The sequence below is a fragment of the Ailuropoda melanoleuca genome, chromosome 7 (assembly GCF_002007445.2).
Source record: "Ailuropoda melanoleuca isolate Jingjing chromosome 7, ASM200744v2, whole genome shotgun sequence".
In the NCBI taxonomy this organism is placed as follows: Eukaryota; Metazoa; Chordata; class Mammalia; order Carnivora; family Ursidae; genus Ailuropoda; species Ailuropoda melanoleuca.
This window is the reverse complement of record NC_048224.1, coordinates 11,423,155-11,437,764: the sequence shown is the minus strand read 5'-3', so window position 1 is coordinate 11,437,764 and position 14,610 is coordinate 11,423,155. Positions and strand designations below refer to the sequence as shown.

The following is a 14,610-nucleotide window of genomic DNA, read 5'->3' as shown; positions in this document are numbered from 1 at the left end:
GGTGGCACAGCGGTTAAGCGTCTGCCTTCGGCTCAGGGCGTGATCCCGGTGTTATGGGATCGAGCCCCACATCAGGCTCCTCCGCTATGAGCCTGCTTCTTCCTCTCCCACTCCCCCTGCTTGTGTTCCCTCTCGCTGGCTGTCTCTATCTCTGTCGAATAAATAAATAAAATCTTTAAAAAAAAAAAAGCAGACATCATGATCAAAAATGAAAGCTGACTTAGTGAGGCAAGATTGGCAATAGTCGTGTTATCAACTGGGTGTCGTATGTAAGTGATGAATCACTAAATTCTATTCCTGAAACCAATATTACACTGCATGTTAAATAACTAGAATTTAAATAAAAATCTGGGGAGAAAAAAGTAGCTGCATTATCAGAGTTACTCAATGAAACTTAACATAATCATGTAGAAATTAGTAAAGGTTGCAGAAAAAAAGTTTATATGGTGCCTTCCCTTATTGCTCAAACCAGGGTTGCAAGTAAAGGCAATTATCAATACTCCAATATCAGAAATTGGTAAGATTGAGCACTGCTTACTTTCTGTGAGCCTAGAAAAAGGATGGGGGAGAAGCCAAAGAAAAGATTCTTCTCAGTATCTCCCTGGGTCCATTTTCTCGAGCCTCAGACACTATCAGTGAGAATGAAGGATTTTATATTTAATGCTTGTCCATATTGTCACTCTGCTTTCCCTCCACTGATTCTTATTTTCCTGGACTCTTCAAAAGATGACTCAGAGAAGATGTTCTCAAACTCAGAAAGTTAACCAAGCCTCTTCATAAGCTCCCCATCCATCACAGAATATAACTCCAGAAGTTGAATAGTTGTCCTTTATTGCATAAAATCTGAGTATTTTAACTGCTTTTACAGTTTTACTGTATTTGGAATAGAATAATTATTAGCTGATAGACTTAAAAATATCGGAGCTAAAAGTGACCTGTGAGAACATGTCATCAAGCCTGGAAAATCAGTCAGGAAAATTAATTCAACAGGTGGATAGGATTTATTTGGGTTGAATTTGAATGCTTACCGGTAGACTACCATATACATTTTACCCCACCTCTATGGACATATACATTCATAAGCTCTGCTCTTTCTCAAAAGTATAAGGCAATCAAATTAAATTTGGATGTCTAAATGAGGAGTGGAGATGAGAGAAAACCCATTAAGTTAATTACCTATTGAAAATGAATAAAAAGGCCACAGATGACCATCCATGGTAGGTTGATGGTCTGCCTCTCCCCCATTGTTTTAGCTTTCTATCCAGCCCAGTATGAGTTTACTTAATGTATTTTGTTTTCAGTATTTGAAAGTCAAATAGGGACATACAGTCTGTATGTTTATATTTTTAGAATTTACATTTTACTTTTTCAATTCATTGTGAGTAGATGACAACTGATATCCTCTATAGTATCTTAATAAAATGCTAACAATTGGAGTCTTTATTTACTAGGTGACAAAAGTGGTAATTGTGAATTTCACGTAACACCAATAGTTGATGCTTTGCCAAGTGATAGAGTTCTACCTGTGACTGTAATTTATCCTTTACGTTGCTCGTCAGTCTCTTACTCAGTACAAGATTCTCACAATGTAGCATTCACTTCAGTGAGCCAGTATGAAAGTTCCCCTACACTCCTTACCAGCTTTGTGAGACACATGTTTCGGCTCACCCCTATAGAATATTCAAGCACGGTAATTTGAGAAAACTGCATAACAGAAACATTTCAGATTTGTACATTTTGGCTTTACTGATGTATGTTTGTTATCAGTTATATCTCACGGTGCTATCACCACGTAGCATCATGCAGTGCCGATGTAGGAAGCTTTTGGTATTTAAGACTAAGAGAAGAGGTGAATCATAAAAATGAAAGGCCTATTTTTCCTAATCAGTTCAGGGGATCTGGTATGATATGAAGCTGGCCTCCAAAGATGACAAACAAACATGCTAGTGGGTGCAATCCAATAGTTCCATCTTCAGAGCGGACCCAAACACCAGAGTGGCTAAATACCAGAACCGATCTGGTTTCTTGCAGGATATGCCCTTTGGCCAGGTTTCCCAGGGTACATCATTTCCACTGGGATCTGCCTGGAACCAAATTGTCTCCAGTTGGCAGGGAATTCAGTGAAGGAACAACTGTCTTTCAGACCATGTGCAGGCCCGGGGGACACAGAAAGGAATAAGACTTGGACTTGATTTCAAGAAAGTCTTACTCATTAGAGTAAGTTGACATTTTTCTGAACCTACATCTTACTACTTTCTGCTGTTTATGAAAAAGTCTACAAGAATCAGCAGATATATATATTTTTCCATCTTCTGTTTCATGTTTTATAATATATAGTAATTTCAATCAAACCTCTTACTTGTCACACATAACACTTTCCACTGTCAAATAAAAATCTTTCATTAAAAAATATTACTATTGTACTTTGGATTTTACAGTTTGGAGAAAAATCTAGTCATAGACCACACAGCTCAAGATACAGTTCTGGATTATTATTATTCCAAGTAGACTTTCATTCTAATGCCTCTGGCCTTTACTTTCAGCTTAGAACCATTAGCAACTCCCCACCTTCCCCACTGCTCTCACTCCATGTCCAATTCCCATAGCAGGTTCTGTTCTCCCAAATCTCGTTTTGTGCAAACTTCCTCATTCATGGAACTGAATAACCTCAGGGAGCTTCCAGCCATTATGACATCTAAAACACCAAACCAATCATCATATGGTTTCACTCATTCATGGAACATAAGAAGTAGGAAGATTGGTAGGAGAAGAAAGGGAAGAAGAAAGGGGGTAAACAGAAGGGTGAATGAACCATGAGAGACTATGGACTCTGGGAAACAAACTGAGGGCTTCACAGGGGAGGGGGGTGGGGGAATGGGAGAGGCTGGTGACGGGCATTACGGAGGGCACGTATTGCATGGTGCACTGGGTGTTATACGCAAGTAATGAATCATGGAACTTTACATCAAAAACTAGGGATGTACTGTATGGCGACTAACATAATATAATAAAAAATTATTATAAAAAAAAGAAAAAAAATAAAACACCAAACCAACATATCACTCATTTTCAAAGTGCTTGATGGCACTGGAATCCAACATAAACTGAATATGCTGTTAATGTTAAAATTGTTGCTAGTCTTGCCACTACAATTAAGCTGATTCAAAGAGCACAATATATTATGGAGCTTAATATCGCAGGTCCATTTCTAATCATAAATTAACCTTCCAGTTCTCACATGAAAACAGACAAAATTTACTTGGTAAATGAGATAAATTCTATATTGTTTATCATATGAAAATATATAAATAACCTAGCATAGATTTAATTCTTGGTACCTTCCTTGCATCTGGATTTGTGTGCAACCAAATTCTCTGCATACCCCCAACCACAAAAGTATGCATTGAACCTGCTACCGCTGGGCCTTACAAACTCCCACCCTCGCGGGTGCAGGACTTACTTGCTGCTGAGGCAGCGTCTCAGCGAGTAGGAGGCCCCTCCTCCGCAGGTGCGTGAACACTCGCTCCATGGGCCCCAAGCATCCCACAGGCCATCCCGGTCCTCCTCAGAGCGTGCTGTCCTGGAGCTCTGTGAGGAAAAAAAAGGATGGTCAGTATGGTGTCCTCACTGAATCCTAAAACATGTGTCCTGAAGCGTGGGTGTTCTGTATGTCTGTCTGTGGTAGCCTTGCTGGAGATGAAAACATGAATCAGGTTCTTTCTAATTTAATAATGTGTATATGTTTGGGGAGAGGGGTATTTGAGTTTAGGGACCCTGGGCCATGCCTGAAAGGGACAAGACATTGTGCAATGGGGCAACTAGAAAAGGGGACAAGAAATAGGAATCTGGGGGAGCAGAAGATATAAATTGAAGTCATGATTTTGCCCTGGGCTCATAAGTCTACTTGTCTATTACCTCTTTGTGAAATCAGAAACTGCTCTCAGAGATGTTTTTGCTCTGAGAAGCTTGAAATATGCTTATCAACATGAACTTCCAAAATTTAACACTTCATACAATTGACATTTTTTTTTTAAATGGAGGAACAGCATTTCCAGATTTCAGACTTGTTAATTAGAATAACTGCATGAAGTAATTTAACCTCTGTAATGCAGGATGGCCTCCTGACAGACAGATTTGCTTGTTACTGACAGGCTTCTAGTGAAATCTGCACCTACTACACAGAAAATTGTTATGTGCAGGTCGTCATGTTGAGCCTTACTTTTCTCATAAGAGTCAAAGATCAAATTTGTGCCGTAGTTAACAGGATAGGCTCTGGAGTTAGAAACTGCCTGGGTTGGATATGGATTCTGTTTTTACCAAGTGTCCTTGAACAATTAAATTACCACCTGCCTATGCTACAATTTCCCTTTCTATAAAATGGGGATAACAGTTTAACCATGCTACTACATGCACGCACACACAGACACACTAGATAAGAAGATTAGCTAAATGAACTTAATCTAGGACTAGTTTCAGAGTAAAGCACTAATAAATAAAGCCCATAATTATGTTATTATAAATCGAGAATATCATGTACATATGTACGCCGTTGTATTAGTCAGCTTAAGTTGCCATCACAAAATACCAGACTGAATGGCTTCAACAATAAAAACATATTTTCTCATAGTTCTGAAAGACAGAGAACAGGGTGCCAGCATGGGTGGCTCCTGGTGAGAGCTTACCCTTTGGGTTGCAGAAGGCAATCTTCTCACTGTGTGCTCACATGGCCTCTGCTTTGTATGAGCATGGCGAGAGAGAATGAGAGAGAGACAGGAGACAGAGCAAGCTCTCTGGTATCTCTTCTTCTAAGGACACTAATCTCATCATGAAAGCCCCACTTTCATGACCTCATCTAAACTAATCACCTCCCAAAGGCCTCATCTCCATATACCATCACATTCGGGGTTAGGACTTCAACATATGAATTGGGGTGGGGGCCCCGAATCAGTCCATAGCAACAGTTCTAAAAATAGCTAATGTAAACTGGAGCCAAATTATTTTACTGAGTAAATTAAAGATGGTATCCAAACATTAAAGATGGTATCTTCTCATATCAACCAAGGACATACTTATGAAAAACATAAAAATTGCAAAACTGTTTAAATTTGGAAAAACAAACCCCAAGGAAAATATACATGTTAGACAATATGATGATTTCATCTTCAGTCTTCCCTCTGAAGAGAGAGCACAGACGGTATGCAATACTGTGAAAGGATGGGACGCGGAGGTGACAGGAGGGTTACCTCTTACAAGGCATCGGGGGAACCTGAGGTAATGTAAGTAAAGTGACTCGTGTATAGTAGGTCTACAAGTGGTAACTGGTACTGTTATTGATGTTGTTGTTATTTTAATTTTTGATCTCTTTCTCATGGCCTATCTAGTTATATTCAAGGTGTTATCATCCACACAGGAGGGGCTCCTGAAAAAGAAAAGAACCATCCTCTAGCCCCTCAGAAAACTATTTATTTTGCAGTAATGGGCTTCCTTATAAATCAGTTGCTGTGGGGCTCTGTTGTCAAACTGACGACTCCTTGGACCTTTTAAAACCTGGACAAGGGATGTCCAAAACCTCACCTTAGCCTGTTGTAACTAAGGCAAGCTTTATTTAGATTCATAAATCACTTGCAAAGGGCTAGCCCAAGCTAGCGTATTGGTTAGGAGCAGGGACTGGAAAGGACCTACTCAGCCTGGAGTAGAATCCTGTCTCCAGAGACTCTTAGCCGTGACCTTTTGATGCTTCAGTTTCTAATCAGAAAACAAGGATAATAAAGACTAGGATTGTGAGAATTAAAACAGTTCATATATAAAACCCACATAAGGTTGAAAACAACCCAAATGTGCATCAGTGGATGAGGGGGGTAATTCAGATGTGATATATACACACAACAAAATATTACGCAGCCTTAAAAGGAAGGGCGCTCTGATACACGCTATAACATGGATGAACCCTGAAGACATCACGCTAAGAGAAATAAGCCAGACATGAAAGGACAAAAAGGACAAAAATTATATGAGGCACCCCGAGTAGTCAGATCCATAGAGACAGAAAGTAGAACAGTGGTCGCCAGGGGCAGGGGCATGGGAGGACTGGGCAATTATCTTTTAATGAGTCCATGGTTCCAGTTTGGGAAAATGAAGAGCATTCTGGAGATGGACGGAGGTGATGGTTGTACAGCACCGTGAACGTACTTGACGTCACTGAACAGTACACCTAAACATGATTAAAACGGTAAATTTTATACACTTTATCACAATAAAATACATACATACATACATTTTTAGAAGTTAATAGGGCTTAAATTAACACGCTATAAGCAGTTGCCGCTTTCATTAACATTGCTTATTGTTACCATCATTTATAAACACATATGCACTCCGCGAGGTTGTAGAAGGTGCTCTGGGAAGGTGCTCGTGTGTTTTCCTGCTGGGTTTAGCTCAGACACTCGACTCCTAAGGCATCATCTCTCTGAAAACCCTGCTGTTCCCACGGCAGAACTTCCCAGCCACCTGGCACATTGCATCTGCCTGGTGACGCGACCAATCAGTAGTTTGAGGACCCTATAAAATGTGGAATAGAATGGGCAACAGAAACACAGTGGTTACCCCAAAGTCTGTTCTTTCTAAAGGAAGTATTTAAGTGAGCTCCAAAGCCTGGTTTTTAGGATTAATAAAATCAATCTCTAATCAAGGCAATATGGGGCACTCTGTTTCCAGAGCTTAATTATATACTGAGGGAGAAAAGACTCTTTGGCAATGAACTATACATTGTCCATATACCCATGAAATTCATTCCTCGGATTTTTAACGAGTTTATTTTGCATCTTCTGGCTCCCTTTTAGTTTGCTCTGTGGGACTGGAAGAAGTTCTGTTGAGACTTGCGGTATTTGCTGGATGCAGTAACTATTTGTGTGACAAACGTACATTAGTACAATGCGATGTCCCTCATTTTATTCAAATTAAATAAGTCTGAGATGAAAACCAACATCACAAATGCTAGGATTCATGAAATCATGAAAATGAGTAAGATGACTGATTACAAATTGTGATACTATCCAATTTTTACAACTGCAAAATAAAAATAAAAATCCACACGCAGCATTCACGTGTGAATCCCATTTCCATGTGAGATAAGAACACCAGAATGCCAAATCCTTGGGATGTTTGCCTCTGGCTGCTCTCTGGGTAAGATATTGGAAATAATGTATAGTTGAGATTTTGTTTTTCTAGAGAAAAAAATTGTTTCAAATTCTGTGCTGAAGTTGCTTGGATTTTTTTTTTTTTTCATGTACCTTGTCTAAAGAAGCACCCGAATGGCTCTCAGGTGAGGCTGTACTGACTAAATCTCTAACCTTATTACAGGTTACAAGTTTCGGCACAACTAGACCTACGAAGTGCCCGCTCTGCTCTGAAAGAGATCACACGCGAACCCAGAAGTCAGTCGTGGGTCTGTTTCTCCAACTGGAATGATCTTCAAGTTGTCTTTTAGCAAGCAGAATAAACATAATTCATGTCAACTGAATCCATGTTGAACGTTAGAGAAGGCAAAGTGATTTTCCTGCTCCTTAACTGACAGATTTTTACATCTACAACCAGAAAGGCCAATGCAGCAATGCCTTGCAGGCCATTTAAGAACTACCAGCATGTGCTTGTTACAGTTTTTAAGAGGGCCTTCAGTATAAACAATTTTTTGCCTGGTCCAGATGGGTCTAGAGCTTACTCTCTCTTGTTTGGGAATGTGCATTCCTCTACACCGCAGTAGCAATTTTTTTTTTAAAGTGTTAACACTGAATTACATCTAGCAAGAGAAACTGAGGCAGAAAAAAATAAGGACCAGACGATGAGTTGCCTAAAAGCAATGATGATAGCCTCTGAAACCAAAAGTCTAAGCTTTTAAAATATACCCCAGCCAGTGCTTTCGAATTTGATTTCTGTCACATAAACGTAATATTTAAATCTCAGTATCTCAGAAACAAGGTCACAGTGACCAAGAGATCACCCCTGACCTCGCTGCAGGGCATTTCAGCAACAGTGTCAGTTGCATTGGTGAGTGTTTACCTACAAAATGACCAAGAACGAAATGGCAGCCATTAATTTCTGTACATAAGACCAATGTTTCACCAGTGGGTTTATCCAAGAAGGTCAAGACCGCATCTGATATTGAACTTGAGGGAAAAGTTCACTACAAATCATATCCTTATTACAACGCTTACTTTACTTTGTAGTCACTGGATGGGTTAAAACGGACAACGGGCACCTTTTTTGAGTCAGCGTTTCAGAAATCCAGTGAAGACTGATAGAAGAAAGGCCTGAATCTTGGCTCCATAATATTTGAAAATTGAGTCTTTGTCTTGAGTTATTCAATTTAGAAAAAGTCTAGCTATTTCTGGATCTGTGGTGCCACGTGATGACCTTTGAATGTAGCATTGATGATGACTGCTAAATCAACTACTTTCTTGTAAGAAAACTCGGCAGTGCACTCCCCGGGGCCAGCCACTCACTGCTCTGGCCAGTGAAGAGGTGATAAGCCTCAGTCAATGACGGCTGCATGGAATGTAGGCTGTGGCCACAGATCGTCATGTACGTCCTAGGAATATTGGAAGACGATCAGAATAGCTTCCCTAAATCCCTCAGCCTTGGGATGGTGTCATTTCCTCGCCATGGCTGGTTTACTTAAATGTGGTTTTCACCTGATAGTTTTGCAGTTGGTGTCAGACCCAATTGCTCTAAAATCAATAACCAAGTCTCAGGGGAACGGTGTTAATTAAGCCTGGCAGCTATAAGTAGTCAAGCACTTGGAGTAATCACGTGAAGCCAGAGTTCCCTGCACCCCACTCTGCCACCGACCCTTAGACACTGAACCTTAGGATGACCTCCTATGGACCACTTTATCCAGAAGCCTCTTTCTCGGGACAGGTTATGCAGGACTTATGAAAAATGTTGTAGGGTGAAGCACAAATTAGCAATAAAAAGACTCTGGAGTTCTATTCAAATGGATACAGAGGCCTTGGAGAATATTTTTTCCAAACGTTGGAACAAGAGGTTGAGCTGTATGGAACTCAATATAAACGGAAGAAGGTGCTAAGGGAATGGGTGATAGGTTTTCGTAAAATGGAAATCACTGAACCCACGGAGTCACATTCTAAGCAAACTGTTTTTCAAACACCAACAGATCTTCAAATGTAGCCAAATGGGTTACCCGGGAGGAGGCAAAGAGCCATTCTTCCTATTTCAAGATCAGCAAAAAGGCACCTGAGTCTCTGGATTTCCTCTCCTCCAAGACAGCATTTCACTTAAGCTGTCTGCAGCCGTGCATGTGACTGCACGAACGGATGTCACGTCCCTCTAAATTAAAAAAAGGGGCAACGCCCCAGTGATGAGAGGACCATTTTTCCATGGCGAGCCCCTGCCAGGCGGAGAGGTCCCCACACAGACCCCTCCTGTCCCTGTACCAAGCTTTGAATCGAATCCACAGATTCCATTTGTAACTCACTTACACATCTCAGGTCTCTATAAACCTTATCTAATCTTTGGCTTCTTTAACAATTTGGAATCCTGGTTCTGCCACCAACTTCACGTGGGAGGGGCTGTGATTCCCCAATCTGAGAGCTCACAGACGTTAAGCTGTAACTGGGCTCTTGTAAAAGTCCATTCGCTTTTTGATGTACGTTCTTAAAGAGCAGAGCGTGTGGATACTGAGGCATGCGCTGTCCCAGATATTTGCTGCTGGCTTTGCTTAGGAAACTCAGATCATCTGGTTCTTATCACAGCTGTACTGCTGGGGGAGATGATGAACTGCCAGTGACACAGTGCACGGTCTTTCGGAGGCCACGGCATGAAGCCTGTCCCTTGCTACCGAGGAGAAAAGTCAGTTCTGCAACACGGCGTCAAAGCTGAGCGGGCCTCGGAAAGACTTCTGGGTGCCTGTCTTCCTTTCTCTTCCGCTGTACCTGTTCACGCGTGTACCCTAGCCTACCCATCTCCCATTCCCATCAGGGCGCCTCATGACACCGAAGCCTGGAGGGTTGCTGGTGAGGCAAAAATGCTGGGATTTCCTAAGTACCCGTGTGCCAGGAAGTATGCCAGAATCTACCCAGATTATCGTATTTAATCCTCACAATGAGCCGCGTTAGGTTGGATTCCCGCCCCCCCTTACTTTACTAACAAGAGAACTGAGGCTCAGAGAGATTGAAAAACCTACATCACCCTGTAGGAGAAAGCGCTCGGCTGGGGGTCTCAGACGGACTTTACTAGTCACATACTAGTCAACTGGCCTTCGGCACATTGTCAGATCTCTTTGAGCCGAGTTTCTTCATCTGTAAAAGGGGAACATGGATACTTCCCTTACTAGGGTGGTCGTGAAGGTTAACCATGAGAACACACGTAAAGTGCTGAGTGTCCTTTCTGGCATGGTCGTGTGAATTAGCTCATCTCTGCCACAAATATCTACATCCCTCCCCCGACAAGTCACACGGTTGGTACCTGGTTGAGCCAGGTTTACACCTGTTATCTGACAACCTTTTGCTCTGCCTGGCTTCAAACTTTGACCTTCCTTTCCATTTTAAACAGCATTTCTCAGTACATAATTTTTTAAATATATAGAATGACAAGAACTAATGCTGATTTCTTCAAAAAAATTATTTTGGGTGCACCTGGGTGACGCAGTCGGTTGAGCGGCCGACTCTAGGTTTCAGCTCAGATTGTGATCTCTGGGTCGAGAGTTCGAGCCCCCCACTGGGCTCTGAGCTCAGCGCAGAATCTGCTTAAGACTCTCTCTCCTTCTCCCGGTGCCCCTCCACCTCTAAAATAAATGAATAAATCTTTAAAGAAATATTTTGTACTCAGAATTCTTTCTCAAACTGGGAATAACAACTTGGAGATGGAATTAAGACGGCTCCATTACTTTTTAGGAAACAAAAACCTGACTCTGCTCGATGTCAAATGCTTCAGTAAGATTCTCATTTCAGAGCTATGGTAACTTGATTTTTTTTGTATTCTTTCCAAGGACAAGGCTGGATTACAGCTCATCTAAAAAACTGCTGAGAAACCTCTGGGCATTTTGGAGAGCTCTGCCAGAACACAATTTCACAGCCAGCTTAATTAAAATCAATAATTGCTGATGTGAGCAAAGATCAGTATTCAGAAAATTTGCAACTGGTCATTAAGTATTTTGAGTCAGCTTATCTCGAGTGAAAGCATAGTAAAATATTCTATCACTGTCAGTTTCTATTATTTTAAAAGCATAAGCTTAGCAAATAGAAATATTCTGCTTTGTTTTAATACTGATAGAATATTAATATAAATATTATTATGCATTCTTTCTGATAGAGATTCCAAACTCTAAGTTTGGATGAAAACCTATGTATATATGTATATATAGTGTATACATAAACAGGTATGCATACTGTATACGTACATACACGTGTGTGTAAGTTCATATATATATATATATCTATATATATATATATATATATATATATCTTCTAGACTATAATCTCCCAGACTATACATGTGTATAAAGGGATTTTTCTACTGGAAAGACCCTGTCAGTCTGGTTTTCTTTTTCCACTATAATAATTTGCTCTAATTTAATAGTTTGCTCCTGAACCTGGGGACTGCTCAATTAGGAGCAGAAGGCTGAAACCAATAATTCCATTTCTTTCACAAAGGAAAATTAGACAATAGGAGAATTGTATCCTGTACAAACTGCAGCAGTTTAAAAAAAATCATTTATTTCTGGGGCTCCTGGGTGGCTCAGTCAATTAAGCATCTGATTCTTGATTTCAGCTCAGGTCATGATCTCGGGATCGTGAGACTGAGCCCTGTGTTAGGCTCCGTGCTCAGTGTGGAATCTCCTTGTCCCTCTTCCTCTGCTCCTCTCCCCCCTCGAGCTCTCTCCCTCTCTCTCAAATAATTAAATATTTTTCAAAAAACATTTATTTCCCTATTTGTGCCGACAGTCACCATGTTCTTGGCCCTTCGCACTTGCAAGGGTATTTCAGAGCCTTTACAGTGTGTCCCAGATGTGAAAAAAGCCATTTTACCTGGTGTTCTGAAAATGAACGTGCTCATCTCGGTTGCTGTTTTTTCTATACTTAGAAAATAAAAATCCCCAGTGGAAAATAATATGCAGGCCAAGCACCAAGGAAAACAGTGAAGAATCGTCTCCGGGGGCTTCCACACCCCTCCACTCCCCAAAAGAGGCATGTTTGAAACACCCCCTGAAATGAAATTCCTTCTCTGCTCTTCTTGAGAATTCCTGACTTCCTGGTGAGCCAGTTAGAAGTTTTGGTTTCCGGTTCCATCTCATCTAACACGAGCCCTGTCCAAACTGTGACTCCAATCAGCCATAGATTCCTTCTGCAGCCCTGGCAAAATCTGCTGGAATGCATTTACAAAACATCTGTAGAACTAACGAAACATCTGAGGCTCTGGAAAGCACATGTTGGGGTTTGGAATCATGGAGAAAGAATTCCTGACAGAGCAAAGGCTCACTTTGTGACTCGCTGAGGAAACTGGAAAGTTAAGAAGTTAATATGGATTGGAGTCTGATGGACAAAAACTCAAACTGTAATTGATGATGCTAGAACTTCCGATTTTAGAACTTCCCTCACTCTTCCTGGTGTGGACCATGCTGTCATCCGGGCCAAGAAGAAAAATGTGCTGCCTTGATTCTGAGCAAAACTTCATAGGCCTTCACAGGGTTTAATTTAGGTTCTGTTCCTATGCTTGTGATCGGATGCTTTCTCTCTCCAGTGCCATTTGGATGTTGCGGGATGGATGTCTGGAATTGAAATCTAAAACATTCTTCTTGACTCAATATTATATTTTTTCTTCTTTTCTATGTTCTTGTTTCTACTTTTGCTTGCATTCAATTCCCTATTCCCAGAAAAAGTAAAAGAATGGTAAGCTCTCCACTATCTTGATATCCTGCTTCATCTGCAGTTAGTCAATATTCCAACTGGGCATTCTCAGTTTGCAAGAATTAGTACAGAATAAGCTACATTTAAAGATTTTTTTTATTATTATTTATTCGAAAGAGATAGAGACAGCCAGCGAGAGAGGGAACACAGGCAGGGGGAGTGGGAGAGGAAGAAGCAGGCTCATTGCAGAGGAGCCTGACGTGGGGCTCGATCCCAGAACGCCGGGATCACGCCCTGAGCCGAAGGCAGACGCTTAACCGCTGTGCCACCCAGGCGCCCCAGAATAAGCTACATTTAAAGCAAGACATTGTAGCTTTTCAGGATTATCATTTTATACACCAGTTATCTTCCCAATTAGATTGCAAATTCTTTGAGGGCAGGGATTATGCTTGCTTTTTTGAGTTATGCCAGTGATCAGTGAAATAATTATTATACATGTCATTTAGAAGAAAAGTGTAAGACATTTGGACAAATATTTAATAGATGGTGAAAGGTTTCGGAAATATGTTCTGTTTCAAATCCTAGATTACTTGTTTATTTGGCATTTGTTTTTCTTTCTTTTTATTTATTTATTTAAAAAATTTTTTTTATTTTAATGTATTTTTATTATATTATGTTAGTCACCATACAGTACATCCCTGGTTTCTGATGTAAAGTTCGATGATTCATTAGTTGCGTTATAACACCCAGTGCACCATGCAATACGTGCCCTCCTTACTACCCATCACCAGTCTATCCCATTCCCTCACCCTCCTCCCCTCTGTAGCCCTCAGTTTGTTTCTCAGAGTCCACAGTCTCTCATGCTTCATTCCCCATCTGATTACCCCCCTTTCTTTATCCCTTTCTTCCCCTACTGATCTTCCTAGTTCTCATGTTCCATAGATGAGGGAAATCATATGATAATTGTCTTTCTCTGCTTGACTTATTTCACTTAGCATTATCTCCTCCAGTGCTGTCCATGTTGTAGCAAATGTTGAGAAATTGTTCTTTCTGATGGCTGAGTAATATTCCATTGTATATATGGACCACAACTTCTTTTTTTTTTTTTTAAGATTNAGATTTTATTTATTTATGTGACAGAGAGACAGCCAGCAAGAGAGGGAACACAGCAGGGGGAGTGGGAGAGGAAGAAGCAAGCTCCCAGCAGAGGAGCTCAATGTGGGACTCGATACCGGAACGCCGGGATCACGCCCTGAGCCGAAGGCAGACGCTTAACGGCTGTGCTACCCAGGTGCCCTGGACCACAACTTCTTAATCCAGTCATCTGTTGAAGGGCATCTCAGTTCCTTCCACAATTTAGCTATTGTGGACAATGCTGCTATGAACATTGGGGTGCATATGGCCCATCTCTTCACTACGTCTGTATCTTTGGGGTAAATACCCAGTAGTGCAATGGCTGGGTCATAGGGTAGCTCTATTTTTAACNATTGAGTTTGAGAAGTTCTTTGTAGATCTTGGATACCAGTCCTTTATCTGTAGTGTCATTTGCAAATATATTCTCCCATTCCGTGGGCTGCCTCTTAGTTTTTTTGACTGTTTCCTTGGCTGTGCAGAAGCTTTTGATCTTGATGAAGTCCCACAAGTTCATTTTATCTTTTGTTTCTCTTGCCTTTGGAGATGTGGCATTTGTTTTTCAAAAACATACACAGGGCATGGGATAAACTTGGGGTGGGTTAGGGGGGATAAGAGA

At 41.0% G+C, this 14,610-nt stretch overlaps 1 protein-coding gene across 5 annotated transcripts in view; it reads right to left on the bottom strand.

The window, feature by feature from the left end:
• The window catches only part of ADAMTSL1 (ADAMTS like 1), an 861,688-nt gene that overhangs the window by 335,751 nt on the left and 511,327 nt on the right, over positions 1-14,610 (bottom strand). For all 5 annotated transcript variants that reach the window (XM_019801253.2, XM_034663958.1, XM_034663959.1 and 2 more), the window contains exon 3: positions 3,461-3,588. In XM_019801253.2, the coding sequence (XP_019656812.2) occupies positions 3,461-3,588 (128 nt within the window). The remainder of the gene's footprint in view (positions 1-3,460; positions 3,589-14,610) is intronic.